This window comes from Ammospiza nelsoni, chromosome 10 (genome assembly GCF_027579445.1).
Source record: "Ammospiza nelsoni isolate bAmmNel1 chromosome 10, bAmmNel1.pri, whole genome shotgun sequence".
NCBI classification, from domain to species: Eukaryota; Metazoa; Chordata; class Aves; order Passeriformes; family Passerellidae; genus Ammospiza; species Ammospiza nelsoni.
In genome coordinates, this window is record NC_080642.1 from 18,879,514 (window position 1) to 18,895,743 (window position 16,230).

At 43.9% G+C, this 16,230-nt stretch overlaps 1 protein-coding gene across 2 annotated transcripts in view; it reads right to left on the minus strand.

Annotated features, from left to right (window-relative positions):
• MYO7B (myosin VIIB) overlaps positions 1-9,300 on the minus strand; it is a 46,793-nt gene extending 37,493 nt beyond the window's left edge. For both annotated transcript variants that reach the window (XM_059479269.1, XM_059479268.1), the window contains exons 1-11: positions 9,283-9,300; positions 7,900-8,013; positions 7,165-7,317; positions 5,756-5,940; positions 4,784-4,905; positions 3,970-4,112; positions 3,764-3,877; positions 1,976-2,129; positions 983-1,059; positions 559-678; positions 307-449 (exon numbers count right to left, since the gene is read on the minus strand). In XM_059479269.1, the coding sequence (XP_059335252.1) occupies positions 307-449; positions 559-678; positions 983-1,059; positions 1,976-2,129; positions 3,764-3,877; positions 3,970-4,112; positions 4,784-4,905; positions 5,756-5,940; positions 7,165-7,317; positions 7,900-8,013; positions 9,283-9,300 (1,343 nt within the window). The remainder of the gene's footprint in view (positions 1-306; positions 450-558; positions 679-982; positions 1,060-1,975; positions 2,130-3,763; positions 3,878-3,969; positions 4,113-4,783; positions 4,906-5,755; positions 5,941-7,164; positions 7,318-7,899; positions 8,014-9,282) is intronic.
• Between the last annotated feature and the right edge of the window lie 6,930 nt (positions 9,301-16,230).

A 16,230-nucleotide genomic window follows, 5' to 3' on the forward strand; every position in this document is an offset into this window, starting at 1 on the left:
GATAGACTGTAGAGATCCTAGATTCTCTTCCAAAAGTCACTGAGGAACATTATCTGGCTGAAAGCTAGAAATCTCCTCAGGATCTGGAATAGACATGTGCAATGGCTGCACTATTGATTGAAATTGATCAAAACTGAAGAAAAATGGAATCTGCATGATCAAAACTGGGAAAATCCAGTAATGAAATCCATTTTTCTGAGAATCAGGAAAATGATGAAAGAGCGTGTGTCTCTTTGGTTTTTTGTTCTTCCCCTTTACATCAGCTGCTTTTCAGCTTCCTATTGCATTGCATCTGGAGCTTCCTACCTGTTGTTGCTGAAGTTTTCAAACCCAAAAATGTCCAGCAGTCCAATGGATTGATGTCTGTCTTTAGGCTTCTGAGAAGATGGGTTGAAAATGGCTGAGTTGATTTTGTTCACGATCCACAAGAAAATCCGTCCATATATACCCTGAGAAAAAAAATGAAAGAGGAATTGGAGCCCATCATTGGAGACTTTCAGAAGGACTGTTCTGAAAGCATCCCCAGTCTTTAAACAGGGAAGCTGTGAGCACCAGTACCTTCACAAAGGCGTCCTTCCCATTGGCAGCTTGAGCCACATTCAGAGGCCTGGACACACTTTCTCCTCGGACAATGATGGAGAGGTTTGTGAGGCTGTTCTGGAGTTCACTAGAGTCCACCTGGAGAAACAGTCATGGCAACCTGGTCATTCCAGGTGAACAAAGGAAACCCAGCAAAGTTTGTATCAGGTTTATGACTATGACAAACTGCTTGTCCAGCAACATCCACTGGCAACTTGCTGTCCCATTTAAAGGTCTCCCAGCTTGGAGAGACATCTGCAACAGCATGACTGGAGTGTCAGCAGGACAGAGGCAACATGCCTGTTGAATGTTCATTCCTACATAAACTCCAGAGATGTGATCTGCCAGTGTGCTCATGGAACAAGGGAGAAGGAAGAACCAGCAGAAGATGAGAGTCCATTACCTCAAGCAGCTTGGTGGCGATGGAGAAGTGTGGGGAGTCTATCACATCAGAGCAGTCCAGGTTGTCGTACACGGCCGCTGCAAGGAAGAAACAGCCAGTCTCAGGGGGAACCATCACTGTTGTTAATGTGCCTGTATTTCTGTGACCCCATAACACTGGGAAGGTACTCAGTTCTCATTTGAAACTGACAGGTTTGGTGATTTTACCAAGGAGGGTCCTGATTTCACCTGGATCCTGGGATCTACATGGCTCTCTCATGCCTAGAACGTCAGGCTAAAAACAGCAGCCAAACTGACAAGGTTATTCATTTAAAATAGTAACTGTTGGGGATCTGGGGAAGTGATATCTGACTCCAGAAAATATGTTTCTGGAAATATTTTTCCTGCATATCTGACTTGTGGGAAATTAGACAACAAAGAGGAATACAAGCAATCCCTAATTTTAGTAGTCAGCATTAACCCAAAGAATCCACCTGGAATCACTGTGTCAGGCCTGCCGTATCACAAAGTGAGGAGCTTTTTTCTAAAATGTGAAGGCTTTTGGCATGTGCTGGTGGGTCACACTGTCACACTGTGCCTGTCCATTCCTCTGCAGGGGAGTGCACCTATGCAGGTGAGTGTTCAGCAGACTTAAGCAGGAGGATGGCTGCTATTATCTCCAAGGCAAACATCACTCCTTTGTCCTCTGGCCTGTGTAGAACAACAATCAGCAAATGTAGCATGGTATTATATTTTGTTGTTTCAGTTTGTGTGATAAAGGCCTATTTACAACCATGGAGACCTGACAGTGTGACAAAATAAGATAATAAGATGCTGTTTTTCAAAACACATAGCAATGGAGTCACAAATCAGAACTTCATGGTGCTTATGTGCCTGCCCTTCCAACTCTGTTCACCTATTAATACAGGTCAGAGCAGCACAACCTAATCTCTGCAGGGAAGTACTTTTACCATGAAGTCTGAGGAAAGGTAAGCACAGTCAATGCTGAATTTACCTTGGAACTCTACATTCCCCAGGTGCAGGATGGCAGCCAGCAGCTTGCTGATGTCCCAGTGCTCAGAGTCTGAGAACATGAGGATCTTCATCGCCGAGCGGATGTGGGCATAATCCTTGGCATCGTTCCGGCTGTCGCAGGACGTGCAGTTACCCTGCAAGCACCACACCAGCAGGTAAGGAACATCCTCCTGCTACCCACACAAGGATGAAAGCACATGCAGACTGACAAGCCTTTGAACACAGGATGGCTATCCTGTGAGTCCACAAGGATGCAAGGTAAAAACCTATTTAGATGTTCTATATCTTCCTTCATCTTTTCTCTCAAAAAGAATGCATTAACAGAGGGCTCAGTGATGCATTTCTCCAGGGTTAGGCTGAATATTGAGGAAGCCAAAAGGAAAAGCTGATGGGAAGGCTGCTCTGGAGCATAGAAGGACACGAAGCTTTGACAAGATTACCTACATTTACAAGGCCATGCCTGTTTCTTTGATTTCCTCTCTCTGCCTTGTCAGTGGAAAATCAGGAGCCCTAATCCCAAACCAAAGCAAGTCAGGTTGGATAAGTACTAGAAGGCAGATCTCAAAATAAAAATATTAGGTCCTAGTGGAAGGCAAATGGAAACATCCAAGGCAGCATCAGAAGCACCTTCATCAAAGCCTGCACAGCAGGTCCTAGGATGCTGCTCCTGATAAAAACTATTTTCAGCCATAACAGAGATGAGGAAATGTCTTTTTTACCCCTGCCTTTTCTGACAATACAGTGTGATGATTACAAAAATGAAATATTCCTAATCATTTCCGTTTACAGTATGTAAAGATGCCTGCTTGTACCAACAGCTGACCTTTACAAAACCATGGATATCTTCTCCTTTAATCCAATCCTCCAATTCAGTATCACAGTGCCCTACTGCTGACCAAGAGGCCTTTTCATGGAATGGCCAGTGGGTTAGTTGCATTACTTGCACTCATCAGTTTTGCTGCAAGATCACTGCTATTTTGAAAACATTACATTTGAAAAAATCTCTACCACTTTATTGGTTTTGCTTTTGAGACCCCAAAACCAGATTTGTTTTCATTTCCTAGAAATTAGATGCCCAGCTCCATCTAATTTCAGTAGAGGCAGGACTTAAACACATTCTTTCCACAGCTGTAGAACAGCCCAAATCTAACCAGCTGGCATATTTATTATAAGGTATTTGGACAGGCTAAAGGATAGGATTTTCATCATGGCTTTCATGTTCTAAACCATTCAATTAGCTATTTTCAAAAACCTCACCTATGAAGATCCCACTTCTGCCACAATGGCATCATAACTCATGGTCATTAGCATCAGTCATGAAAGGTTATGCTGAATGCCAGCTGCTTTCATTATGTATATAAGATTTATTAGATATAAGGACTAGGATTCTTATTAATTTTCCTCTAAGTTACACATATGTGATTACTGTTCTCCCTGGCACGAAATCCCTTGCATTCCTTTGAAATCTGAGTGTCTGTGAAAGTGGGGGATGTTGTCCACATTCTGCTTTAAGGTGTCCTTTGTGTTTCTTAAGTCTGACTTTGACAGAAAGCTTTGACCTGCCACAAGCTGCTTCCCACTGGTGGACAATACAGGAAGTGTCTGAAACTGATGCTGACAGCATTTTTGGTGTTACTGCTTCTGGTACTCTTAAGGGAAGGACTGTTCATCTTTGGTAACTACCATCTGCAGCTCCTAGTGATTGGAATTGCTTGCTGTAAGAAGCAAATGGCAGAGGGATATTAGAGAATAAAGCAAAGATTATTACCATAGTGAGATAAGTGTACTCTGAAGCAGTGCCCAGATTCAGCATTTTTTTCTGCTCTGTATTCATCCCCATTAGCATGCAGTAGAAGATGTGATAGTTCCTCTCCTCTGGAGCCTAAAAACAAAAGAAATAGGCCAATGGACAGCTTGCCAGGATAAGTTTCTAACACAAGAAGAGGCAGAACATACACCTGCCAGTGGCCTCACCTGCCGGCAGACCCGGGACTTCTCCAAGAGGAACTGCTCTATGCGGGCTCCTTCTATCACACCACTCTGGTTGAAGTGAATATCAATGTATTTCCCAAAGCGGCTTGAATTGTCATTTCGAATTGTCTTGGCATTTCCAAAAGCTGATGGGCAAGGGGCAGAGACAGTATCTGTATTATTGCAGTTCATGAACATCAAGCCCATTTTTTCCCCCTCTACTTTGCTGTTATTTTACACACTGTGTTCCAAATGACAGCGCTGAGAAGCACTGGAGAATGTCTTGTCTCAGTCTGTCTCCTGAAGAGAGGGGCAGGCATACTGTGCACCTAGATAATTGAGTCCTAAAAGACATATTCAAATGATCCAAATGTGGTCTACATCTGGGCAGCCAAGAGAACTGGGCAAGTCTGAAGACCTCCAGAATTATTTACTGGGAACATGTTGATCTCTGTACAGAATAAGATGTGTGTCTCAGGGAGCTCCCCTATAGATACATCTATGCTTGGCCAGTCACTTGGTCACTGTCTAGGGCAAATGCCAAACCAGGGGGCTTTGCCTTGGGCTCTGCAGTCCCAAGGACTCTTGTGCTCCTGGCAATTCTAGGGTGTATACTACAGAGACCACTCCTCCTACAGCATGAGAGCAAAGCTGCTGTGGACTGCATGGGAACATGGCAGAAAAGTATAGAGAACATCTACAGTGCATCACCAGTGTTTCAGGAGATTACCAGTTAAGCCGATACAATGGTGCAAGGATCTGTTTCTGATTCCTGAGAGAAATGTGGTAAATCAGCCAAGTTTGCCAAGTAACCCACCTTCCAGAATGGGGTTGGCCTCTAGGATTTGCTGCTCTATCCAGGAATGCTGACCACTGACAGCTGCCAGAAACTGTAGTATTAGCTTTGTACTTTCAGTTTTACCAGCTCCAGATTCTCCACTATAGCAAGAAAAAAAAATCATTACAGGCTTCCTGATTTTTTTTTTTGGTAATGTGGCAGACCAAGTTAAAAAAAGCCAAAACATTTCCACTTAAGTTTACCCTGTGAATGGCAGATAAGACTGTGTCTTTCATAGAGGGCTGGAAAATTTGAGTCTTTCATCATCTTATTTGCTCAAATTTAAGTTGTCAGACTTAGGCTGAGAACTAAATTCTCCCACCAATTAAAAACAAGCAAATCCATGGAAGACATTCTGTATCTGTGCAAATTAAATGACCACTTGCTTATCTTCTTTATTGCACTACCAGATTGTCACTGCTAGTGTTAGCACATCAGCTGAGGTGACTCAGCTATAATCAGATACTATTGCAATGAGACTGTCTGGTTCTTCACCTTGATGACAAATAGAAAATGGATTCTTTATAGGAGCAAAAATCTCCCATCCACCTTTGGGTTAGCAGAGATTATTTCTCTTGAGGAAATGTCTAGCCTGGGAAAATACATGTAACATAAATATCCTGTCTCCAAGGTAAAAGGTAGCCCTATGTCACACACACTCAGGTATTATGTTTCTGTATGTGATCACGTGCAGAATGTACAACCACATTGAAAGATTCTGAGGCAAAACAATGTGCTTTGGAAATCCTTTGCTTATATTTTACCTTTTCCAGCCCTAACTGAAAATGAAGGAGCAGGGAAGAAAATATTTCCTTCCTGTTGTCTCTAGTTTTATCTGTGCCCTTCCATTTGGAAGGTCTGGAGACCTTCCTGTGTCCACCTGTGTCCACAAAGTGCCCCAAACCATGCCAGACTTGGCTTCTGCTCTTTGTCCTCTCCAAGTCCTTTCACCTGATCACACAGCACTGGTCTCTCTTATTCCTCTTCATGTTGAAGTAACAGTTATCTGCAATGGCAAAGACATGGGGTGGAAGCTCTCCAATCCTCTTGTTACAGTAGAGTCTGATCTGATCCACTGTGTAGAGGGGCAGCAGCTGGTATGGATTCACTGCTACAAGGATTGATCCTGTGTAAGTCTGGAAAACAGTTGTGAGGATTATTGCTATAGCCAACATGCAAACAAGAATACAACCAAAGCAGTATAAATCTAAACAGGGGCAGGAGGGAACCCTGGGAGATCATAGCACTTGGTGATGCTGAGAGCCCAGTTCCTAACTATCAGCTGCTGTTGAACACCCCAGGATGAGGAGGGGTTTGCCCAAGGAAGAGTGCTAGGTGTAATCTCTTGCTAAATGGCAGCTCAGTTCTCTGTCCCAAGCTGAAGCACACAGAAGTGCAATTTGACCTGGCACTTTGGTGTTATTGTAAGGTGTTTTGCAGTGTTTTGTTAAGCTGCTTTTGTATTCTAGTGCAGATGTAGCTGAAATTTGCTAATGGGCCAAGTTATAGTTGTGCTATTCATACAATTATTTAGAAATATTTGTATACAGCAATACCAGTGAAATGAAGGAGGCTGTTGAAGGCTGTGGAGATGCAAGGCAATAATATTGTTTGAAAACTAAATGAAACAAATGCAGGCCTGCTAGAGTTTAATATAACAGGTCTATCCACACACCTTGTTAATTGTAACTGTAGGATATTTAAAATCATTCCTTTTTAACACTAAATATCATCACACCTATGTTGTAAGAGGCAGCTTCTCTCCAGTACTGTAATGGGAGGCAAAATATAATATCATATCATATCATATCATATCATATCATATCATATCATATCAATGCAAAACATGGAAAAACCTGAATATTAATTATAATATTACAAACTGGAAATTGAGGCAAAAAGAAAATAAAATTGCCAAATTTTCTAGTTACAGATAAAACCTGTAATGGACAAAATATCCAGATTTATTCATTAGCTATGTTATTACATCAAAATCAAGTAAAATGTTGGCTTGGACAGGGGGACAATTGAAATCATGTCACTGCATAGTAGTTAGGCTGATCTCCAGATAGCAGCAGTAAGCTGTAACATGGGCTGGGTTTAGTTCACTCTCAGTGGCTGGTGGCAATGATTGCTCTGGGAGAAAGTAAGTGGAGTCACTATTTGTGCCAGCGCTGTGACTGAGGGGCAGCCAAAGTACTTGAGTGGAAGAAGAGAAGAACTGTGTTGTGTCTCCTTGGCACCTTCAGTCATTAAAGAAGTCAGAGGGCCCCGTGTGTGAAAGGCTCACAGGCTGCTCAAGTGTAGAGGCCGTTCCTGGAAGTGACCTGGCTGTCCCTGGAAGTGACTGTGGCACTCACATAGATTTTGTGCTCCTGGTGTCGGATGAGGAGGTTGTGCACCATGCCAGCTTCATGGAGATCCCCGAGGCGGATCATGTCCTCCACCCCCTGCACAGAGGAGGGGTGCATCAGGTGCACCATGTGCATATTCCGAGCCGTGATCCAGTGCTCCTGACAAAGGCAAGGCACAGACTTTAAGGTGTGATGCTGTGGCTCAGAGGCAGACAGCTGGAGTGAGCTTCAGCACAATACATGCTCAAGCAAGCATGTTCCAACTCACAGGGGACTGGCCTACAGGAATTAAGTGGTTTAAAGCAAGATGGTTTAAAAACACTGAATGAAGACATTCAGGTGAGTTCTGAACAGCACAAATTTTAACACTGTTTAGAGTGCAACTCTTGTCATCACAGGCAGAACATTGTATGAGGTAGGGATGAACTGATTTCAGTGGGATATTTCCACCTAAAACTTCACCAAATTTAGGGATTGGAGCCCATCCATTTCCTTTGCCTAGCCATGTAGATATAACCTCTTATCTTATGAAGCTTTGAATCTTCCTAGTGCTTGGACCTGGAGATGCCAGCTGACCATCCTATATTTGCCTTATTTCTATAGTCTTTCTTTCAGTATATCCTACCTATATCAAAATCAGACCACCTGGATAGATGGAGCTTTGGTCTGACCCAACAGGACCTTCTTTTGTACTTTTACATTTCATGTTCATCTTTTACAGAAGGTTATAGCATAGCCCACCTTGCCTTCATCATCCTCCAGCAAGATCCGTCCTGAGTCAGATTCCTTCACAACTGCCCCAATGGGGACATTAAATTCACTGTTTGGTTGAGTGTCCAGCCACACATGATCACCCTGGAAAGAAAAAAAGCTACTGTCAAGTACAGTGACATACTTGATGCCATGTAGCTCACAGGCAAACACCTCTTGGTCTTCCTTTTTTAGTTATTTGATTTTTTAGCAGTGTTTAACTGGGTAAGTTCTTACTGCTTGCAGGCAGTACATTTACAGACCTCTGAATTCTACTCCCAGCTCCACAGCTGATCTGGAACATGACTTTGGACAAGTCATCAAACCCAGCTGTCTCACAAGAGGAAACTAGACTTTTTCCAAGGACAGCAATAATGCAGCTCCAGTACCTCTCAGAGGCTGGCTGGGGGCATAGTGAATGCTGGGGAACTGGCTTGGCAGCCTCACATGAGCTTGATATTTTCTCAGAAGAGATTCTTGAGAACACAGACTTTACCAGGAAAGAGAAAAACAAACAAACATATGTACATACTGGATGCCTGGAAATGTAGAGGCCTCCGTTATGATAAATTTTAGATAATATATTTTTCCTGTTATAGCTGAAATGTGAGTACATCTATGATCTCTCTTAGAAAAAAAAGCCACCAACATTCTTTATCCAGCCCAGTTCCTCTCTTCACATACGTAGAGGCTTGTCAACATCTGGCACCTCTGCAGAGCAAGCAAGAACCTGCTCTGCTGGGCCTGGAGGAAGGGGTGAGCCACATTTCCTAGGAATGAGCAACATCTTGGTGTTGCCTGAACCAGTGTCCTGGTTTTATTTCCCTACTCCAGGCCCTTAGGAACACCTTCTCTTGCTCCAGTCCCTAATACAAATTCAAACAGAAAGATGGAATAAAAACTGAACAGAGTTGTAGATCAGTGGATTCATAGCTGTGTCTTGTCATATACAACTTTTGTTACACACCACAGCACTGATTCATAGTTTCAATGTTTTTACTGAAAAAAAAAAAATTCTCTTTCCTCTCAAAATACTTTATGGGTTACATTTAAAACCAAAGAACCAGTGTAAAGCATTCATAAACATTACACAAGATTATGAAGAATGTTACAGACTAACAGCTCTTATTTATGTTGAATAAAACTCCAAAGGTAACTTATGCCACACCTTGTGACAGAGGTCACCTCTCAACAAGAGGATGGTCTGGTGAGGCAAGACACATCTGCTTCCCTAGTCTAGGCTGAAATTATTTTATACCTTGTTGATACTGGGTTATTGCAACTTTCTTTTGATTGAACCATGATGGTAAGGTAATCTTCCTCCTCTTTGGGCCTCAGGCTAATCACTCAATCAGAAAAAAGAGTAGGACTTACCTTTCTGAAAACCACCATTATGTTTCAGATCACTGTATGCAACCTGCATGCCAAGAACATAATGTTAGGTCAGAAAAGGGCTTTGATGAGAACAGACAGTGGGGTTTCCCTGCAAAAAAATAACATTAAAATATCTTAAAATAATTTTGTTAAAGCAGAAAAGATCATTAAGATACACCCAATGTAGAAACAATGACACCATCTGCAAAGAACCTGCAGCACTGGGGTGGTGCTCTGAGTCTTACCACATGACCCTGGAGATGCTCTTAGCCCTAAAGATTTCACTGTGCACATTTTCATACCAAATAGTTCTCTGAATCAGGTGCTAGGCACAATTATTGTCTGAACTTCAAGGTTGGCTTACTAATAAAAAGACTCCACAGTGCAATGTGATTTGATGCACAAGAGCTACCTTTAGCTCGTCCATTGACCCAGCAGTTCAGTGGCTATCCCAGAGACACAGGTTTAATTCATACTTTCTGAGCTGAGTTCCCTCAGACCCTCCAGCTTGAACTCACCACCAAACAGAAACAGAGACCTAGAGTTCACCTTCCTTGGCTGGAATGGGAGGGATTGCAATCAAGGCGTGAATGGCAAAATAAGGGATGGAGGAAACCACAATAAAATTAGCAACTCACTACCAAGAACATAACAGCCAAAATATCAGTGGCCAGAGATCTACAGCAGTGCTTTAACTAAGGGATGATGCACTTTAGACTGTCCTAACCAAGAAACTAATGTCTTCAGAGCAACTTTCTGTCCCACAGAGCTGGATTTTGGGAGTGATTCCATGACTAGGATGATTTGCCAGCTGGTCTTTCTTTCATATTCTGTTATTCTTATGGCAAAGCCCTCATGTTCTTATTCTGGACTCAGAGGTAGGACCTATGTATCAGCTTCAACACTGAGATGCCTGTGGCTGTGAGTGGTGCAGGGTGGCACAGAAGCACAGTCCTTGGCAAACATAGGCTAAAGATGGGCCACAGTCACTGATTCACAACTGACAAGCACATTTTCACCTGCACCAGAAAGCAGAATATGGCAAAAGAGGAGAAATGTTGACCCCGAACAAGGAGGGAGTGGCAGATGCAAGCACAGAGACAGCCATACAGTGTCACAGCTAAGGGACAGCTGTCTCTGGATCCGGTCTGACAGCCATACAGTGTCACAGCTAAGGGACAGCTGTCTCTGGATCTGGTCTGACAGCCATACAGTGTCACAGCTAAGGGACAGATGTCTCTGGATCCGGTCTGACAGCAGCCAAGAGCAGACGTGTAGGGAGGAGATCCCATATAATCCCAGGATACACAGTTCCAGCATTTCAAATTCTTATTCCCAGAGAAGCCATAAGTGGCCACCCCCTGCAGCTGGTTGCATGGCCACTTCCTGGCCAAGCCTGGCTCTCTCTTCTGTTTCTCTTGACAAAGTAATGCTGCACCCCACACGATGGGAATTTACCTCTCCAGAAGAAATCTTCACTGTGTGCCTTTTGCAGCTCAAGTCCCTCTTTTTCATAAGCATTGGCATAAGAAGGGAAAGGAAGGTAAAACTGGCCCTGGTGCCATTAGGTTCCAGTTCTCCACTGCACAAAGGAGGAAATGATTGAAGCACGGTTATTTATTACAGGACTTTGCTCCCAGTTCAGTGTATATGTCACTTCCAGGTCAGGTGTTCCAGTGAGCATGAAGGCTAATTCTTGCTTGAGTGAACCTTAAACTTCCGTCTCTCCACTGGGCCTGTATCCTTTCAAATTTCTGGAAAGCACTCCCAGAATAAAATCCTTTAGCATCTGGTCTTATCCTGCTCCAACATGACTGACTTCCCTAAGACTGTGTCTCACCCTGTTATGTGTGAAGAAAATCAGATCCTCATTTCTTCACCAAGACCTCTCCTTGGTTTTCCATAGCTCTTTTCTGCAAGAAAATGCCTGTCAGTCTGTGTTCTGTCTGGTCTGTGTTCCACAGCACCTCAGACCAAAATTAACTCATCACATTTAACTGAAATTCATACACACACCCATATAATGGGATAAAATGTCCTGCTTTCACTATCATTAATTTATCTCTCAACAAACACTCTGTCCCTGTGTTCCAGAATCTAGATGTATGTTAACTCCCTATTTTTCTACTTCTCTCTTCCCAAAATAGAACAGGATGGCCAAGAGCTTTCTTCTTTCTGTTGGCTCCATACGTACTCTCTGTGTCCTTCTTGCAAATCTGGTAAAAGTACAGTATGGGAAAGAAACAGAAGTGTAGTACATCTCTAGAGGCAGATACAGGGTTTCTCCAGCCAGAGCAAGAACTCAGTAATCAAGCACATTCCAGCCCTTATGATGAGCCCAAACACTGAAGATGAGATTTTTTCCATGCACCTTAACTCAGCAGCGTCACCCTCCTCCAGGGCCCTGTGCACAGCACTGCACTAGTCTGTGCACCCACTACTGAACATGCAGATGTCAATGTGCAATAATTGAGAGCATGTGCTAGCTCACCTAATATCCTAATTCTTATTTTCTTGTCTCCTAGGTTCACTGTATAAAGGGACCCTGCTGTAACTCCATGTCCAAATCAGAGGTAAGTATTCATGCATGGCAATAAATAGTTGGGAGTAGCACGTGTTTATCAACATCACATATTTGTGTTTTAATGTCAGCCTCCTTACCTGGGATTTTATTTAAGTCTTACAGCAGATAAAAATGCAGAAATAAAATGTAGGCCCTTCAGGGCTCAGAGACTTTTGGAGAGAAGTAAAAAGCCAAAGAGAGCTTTCTTCAAGTTTCTAACTGTGCAAATAATTCCTACTCAAAGATTTTGCTTCAAAGTAGTTCTTTGGCAGACTTATTTTTGATAGTTTGTGATTAATAAAATTCCAAGTACCGGTTTTATTGGGTAAAGGTCAAATAGTGGCAAAGAAATCAAAGTACATACCTTTATACTACCAAGGCAGATATCTAAATCCAAAGCTTTCTGTAAAATTGGACAAAAAAATGCCAAGCATATTCCTTCAGAAAACAAAACATACCTGCTGAAATTCCAAATGGAGCCTGTCTGGGGGCAGAGAATCTCATTCTAAAATTAACTACATTGTTAACACTTTTGCCCAAGACACAGTGCCTGTGCTTCTTCAGAGAGAAGTACAGGATATATGTCTTATAAACACTGTACCAAATGGAATCATAGGGAAATCAAGGTCATCTGAAAGAACAGTACATACAACTCCTTGTACAGCTGAAATATGCACTAGAAGGGAGATTTTGATTTCCACAGCTGACATACTCAAGAGGTAGAAAACGAAAGCTGACGGAGCAGGCACTTGATATACCAGGGGGAAGCAGCCAAGATGCTCTGTGCAGCACATGCAGCTAATGAGATGAGCAGGCTAAAGGTGCCTCCAGAGAAGGACCTGTGAGTGCACAGGGGCAGCTCAGGTTTGGCAGGCATTGAGCTGTGCAAACGGCGAAAGACAGGAGAGGAACTTGCCAGGAATGAGCAACGCAAATAAAGCTCAAAAAATTATTAAGTATGTAGCAAGACACTGGCACAGGCTGCCCAGAGAAGCTGTGGCTGCCCCATCCCTGGAAGAGTCCAAGGCCAGGTTGGATGGGGCTTGGAGCAACCTGGGATAGTGGGAGGTGCCCCTGCTATGGTGCCCCTGCTATGGATGAGCTTTAAGGTCCCTTCCAATCCAAACCATTCTGGGATTCTATGATGAATGCTGCACTGAGAAAAGCAACAAAATAAAATTGGATGAACCCTGGCGAATTTAATCCTGCTGTTGTTCAAAGTAATAGGTCTGTCCAGATAGACATGTGTTAACAAAACTGCCTCTTCCTGACACTTCCTAATTAAGAGATTGATGTCAGGATCAAAGGGTTTAATTTGCACATGGTACGACTTGTCATATTTTCTCTCCAGCTAAATCAAAGTGGCCTTGTCACGTCTGCCGCAGGTCCTGGATACCAAACATCATTTTATGTTAAACTAGTTATTTCTCTGAGGTTTCTGAAGCGAGGTGGATTGGGTGTAACAATTTGCAATTTAAACTGTTCATTCAGCAGTCCTCTTGCCTACACTGACCTCCTTCCCCTCCTCTAAGCAGATTTGTAGCTCTAAGTCACTGATGTCTGTTAACCCTGAAAGGGGCAGTGCAGGAAACAAGCTAAATAAGAAGTACATACCATTACAGGATTTCCAAGGGCATCGCATGGTTTTCTTAAGCATTCTGTTCCTCAGGGAAAGGCTCATTTCATTCCAGCCTGTTCCTGGAGTTGCACAGTGAGGCAGACTGGCAGGGCTCTGGGATCTGTGTCATTACACACCTTCACACATGCCAAGTGGGCGCTGCTTACGCTGCTTGGTAGAAGACAGGTCATTCTCCCCCACTGTGCAATCCCATTACGGTCTGACTGTCACTCCATCCTTCCTTTTGGAAAGCAGCCAGGATGGTATTACAAGAGTATGTTACAGACTGCTACTGCCAAGCTCTGGCTCATGAGGAACAAAGGCATGTGCAGGTTGGTGTGCACACACACGTTACCTGCAGCACGAGGGCTGGAATGGATGCCCAGTTATTCAGCATCCATGAGGCGAGCTTGTTTCAGACACAGCGCTCCCTCTCCTGGGTGATGCATGTGGCGTGTCACAAGTAGGTTAGGAGGTTTCATTTCAGAAAGGCTGGAATTCATAACAACTAGGAAGAAACCTCTGTGCCTCCTTCCACTCTCAGTAAATGCACAAAATCTCTAATCTTTTATCAGTGCTGCCTCAGCGCATCTGGAACTAAGGACAGTGGCTCACCATCACTGCAGAACATGACACATACCTATAAAGGACTAATTTCCCAGCTAGATTATCATCATGCTCTGATCCTCTTGGAACTTTAGTATGGGATAGATTTCTGTGTTTTCTAGGCACCTTGGTACAATTTTCAGGTACCTTGGTACACATTATTGAACAGGGAATTTTGGGGTTTTTTTTGTTAGTTTCTATTTATGTTTTCCCTTGTCCATTTTTTTGTGTTACACTACACCCAGGTTATTTCCTTATTCCTTTATTTGTTGTGTTGTAAAGTTGTCATCCTGTCTTCTATTTAGTCAGTTGTGTAAAGTCATTCAATTTCTTTATGGAAGTCAGAGAAGTGCAATGACAGAAGCCTCCCATCACATACTGCCACATATGCCTGTTCCTTCCAGAAAAGAAGTGAAACTGCACAGTGCAAAGACCTAAAAGAAGTAAAAATCATATGGGAACAGGAAAAAAGGGCATGATACCATTAAGAGTGTGGTCCTGAAACTCACTTAAGGATCTTTGTGGCTATCTGGAAGAGACCAGAGCAGTAGAGCTGTAAACAAAGACATTATCTGTATTTTATGGAAGCTGCTTTCAGGGGGGAAAAAATGTTTTCTGCATTTTTGCTAAGAATTTAGAATTGTATCCGACAAACATCTGACTCCACTGCCACCTTCTCCTTCTAAGTGTTTCACTGTAGAAGATGTTGAGTAATGACTCAGTCCTGAGAGTTATCTGTGTTTAGCCTGGTACACTGAACTCCCTGCATGAAACTGTGCTTGCCGCTGGACAGAAAATCTTGGTTAATAATGGCTTAACCTCTCTGCCATCCACTCCAAGGTGCCTCTAGCACACAAGAATTACACTCATTTTGCCCAAATACTCAATTTACTAAATTTTTATGACTGTGAACAAGGGTGCAGCTGGCAGAATTAGAAAAGTCACTGTTGTTATGAAATAGACCAGATGACAGAGGCAGCAGTTTTCTATCTGTCTGATATTGACTTGTATTTCCCTAGAAAATGAAGGTGCTGTTATAACAGACTGAGGGACAGGTCACCTGTACTATAGGCATTTATTAGACTCATCATTTTGAAATGCTGCTGGAATGACAGCAGCCACCCCTAATAACCCTCAATTAGCATATCATGTGCATGCCAAATACATGAGTAATGCTACTTCTCAGAGGATAGGGGCTATTGAAACAGAACACAACAATCCCTGAAAAACACCAGCATTGTTTTGCCCTGCCCAGGTTTACTCCGGAAGTCACCATCCCCCGGGAGCTCAGGGTGAACTTTCAGTCAATCCTGAAAGGCTAAATCTGGAGGAACCACCCACACATGAACTAGATTGAACTGGAGCTCAGCCAGGACAGCCAGGCCTGAATTTGGTGAGAGCCTGTCCTTCCTTTCCATGGCCATGGTGGGTCCCCTTCCAGCCAGCTGCAAAAATGAGCATTGCAGCCCCCTCGCAGGATCAGAGCCCACTCTGTGCCTGAGCTCTGGAGCCACCTTCTTGTGGAGATGCACGTTAATCTTGCTGACTGGGCTTGTAAAGAGCAGATAAATTCACCTAGTATTTAAATGGCAAAATATTTTCTGCTCTAGATCACCCTCCAGATCTCCCACCCTTAATCATGGTGGGAAGCATGGCAGCAGATGGCCCTTCGTCTGGCAGAAGGGAGATGTTGGAACTCTCGGGTAGCTCAGGCTGTGGTTCCGAGCAGCCATTCAGTGTCAGGGGCTGGGTTGGTCTGACAGCCATTGACAGTGTCAGGGGCTGGTTTGGTCTCCTGGCAGTTCCCGCAGGGCTCAGACACGGCAGCACCTTTGCCAGGATCACAGCCAGGTCACCCTGCAGCTGAGCACTGGCGTGGTCACCCAGGGGTTACAAATAGCCTTTTATTCTCCAAGGCTCCTTCAGTTTCCCCAGGGTTTCAGCTGTCAAGCTGAAACCAATCTATATTCGCAGGATGGGGCTGTGGGGCGGGAGGGAAGCGAAGCGGAGAGGCCGAAACGTTCCCGGTTTGTTGCGGCCGAGCCCGAGCCCACCGGGCGGGGCCGGCCGGAGCGGCCAGCGCCCCCTGGCGGCCGCTGCCCCGGCGTTCTCGCGAGACCCAGCGCGCCGTGCGCGCGGGGCGGGGGCGCTGCTGGGCGGG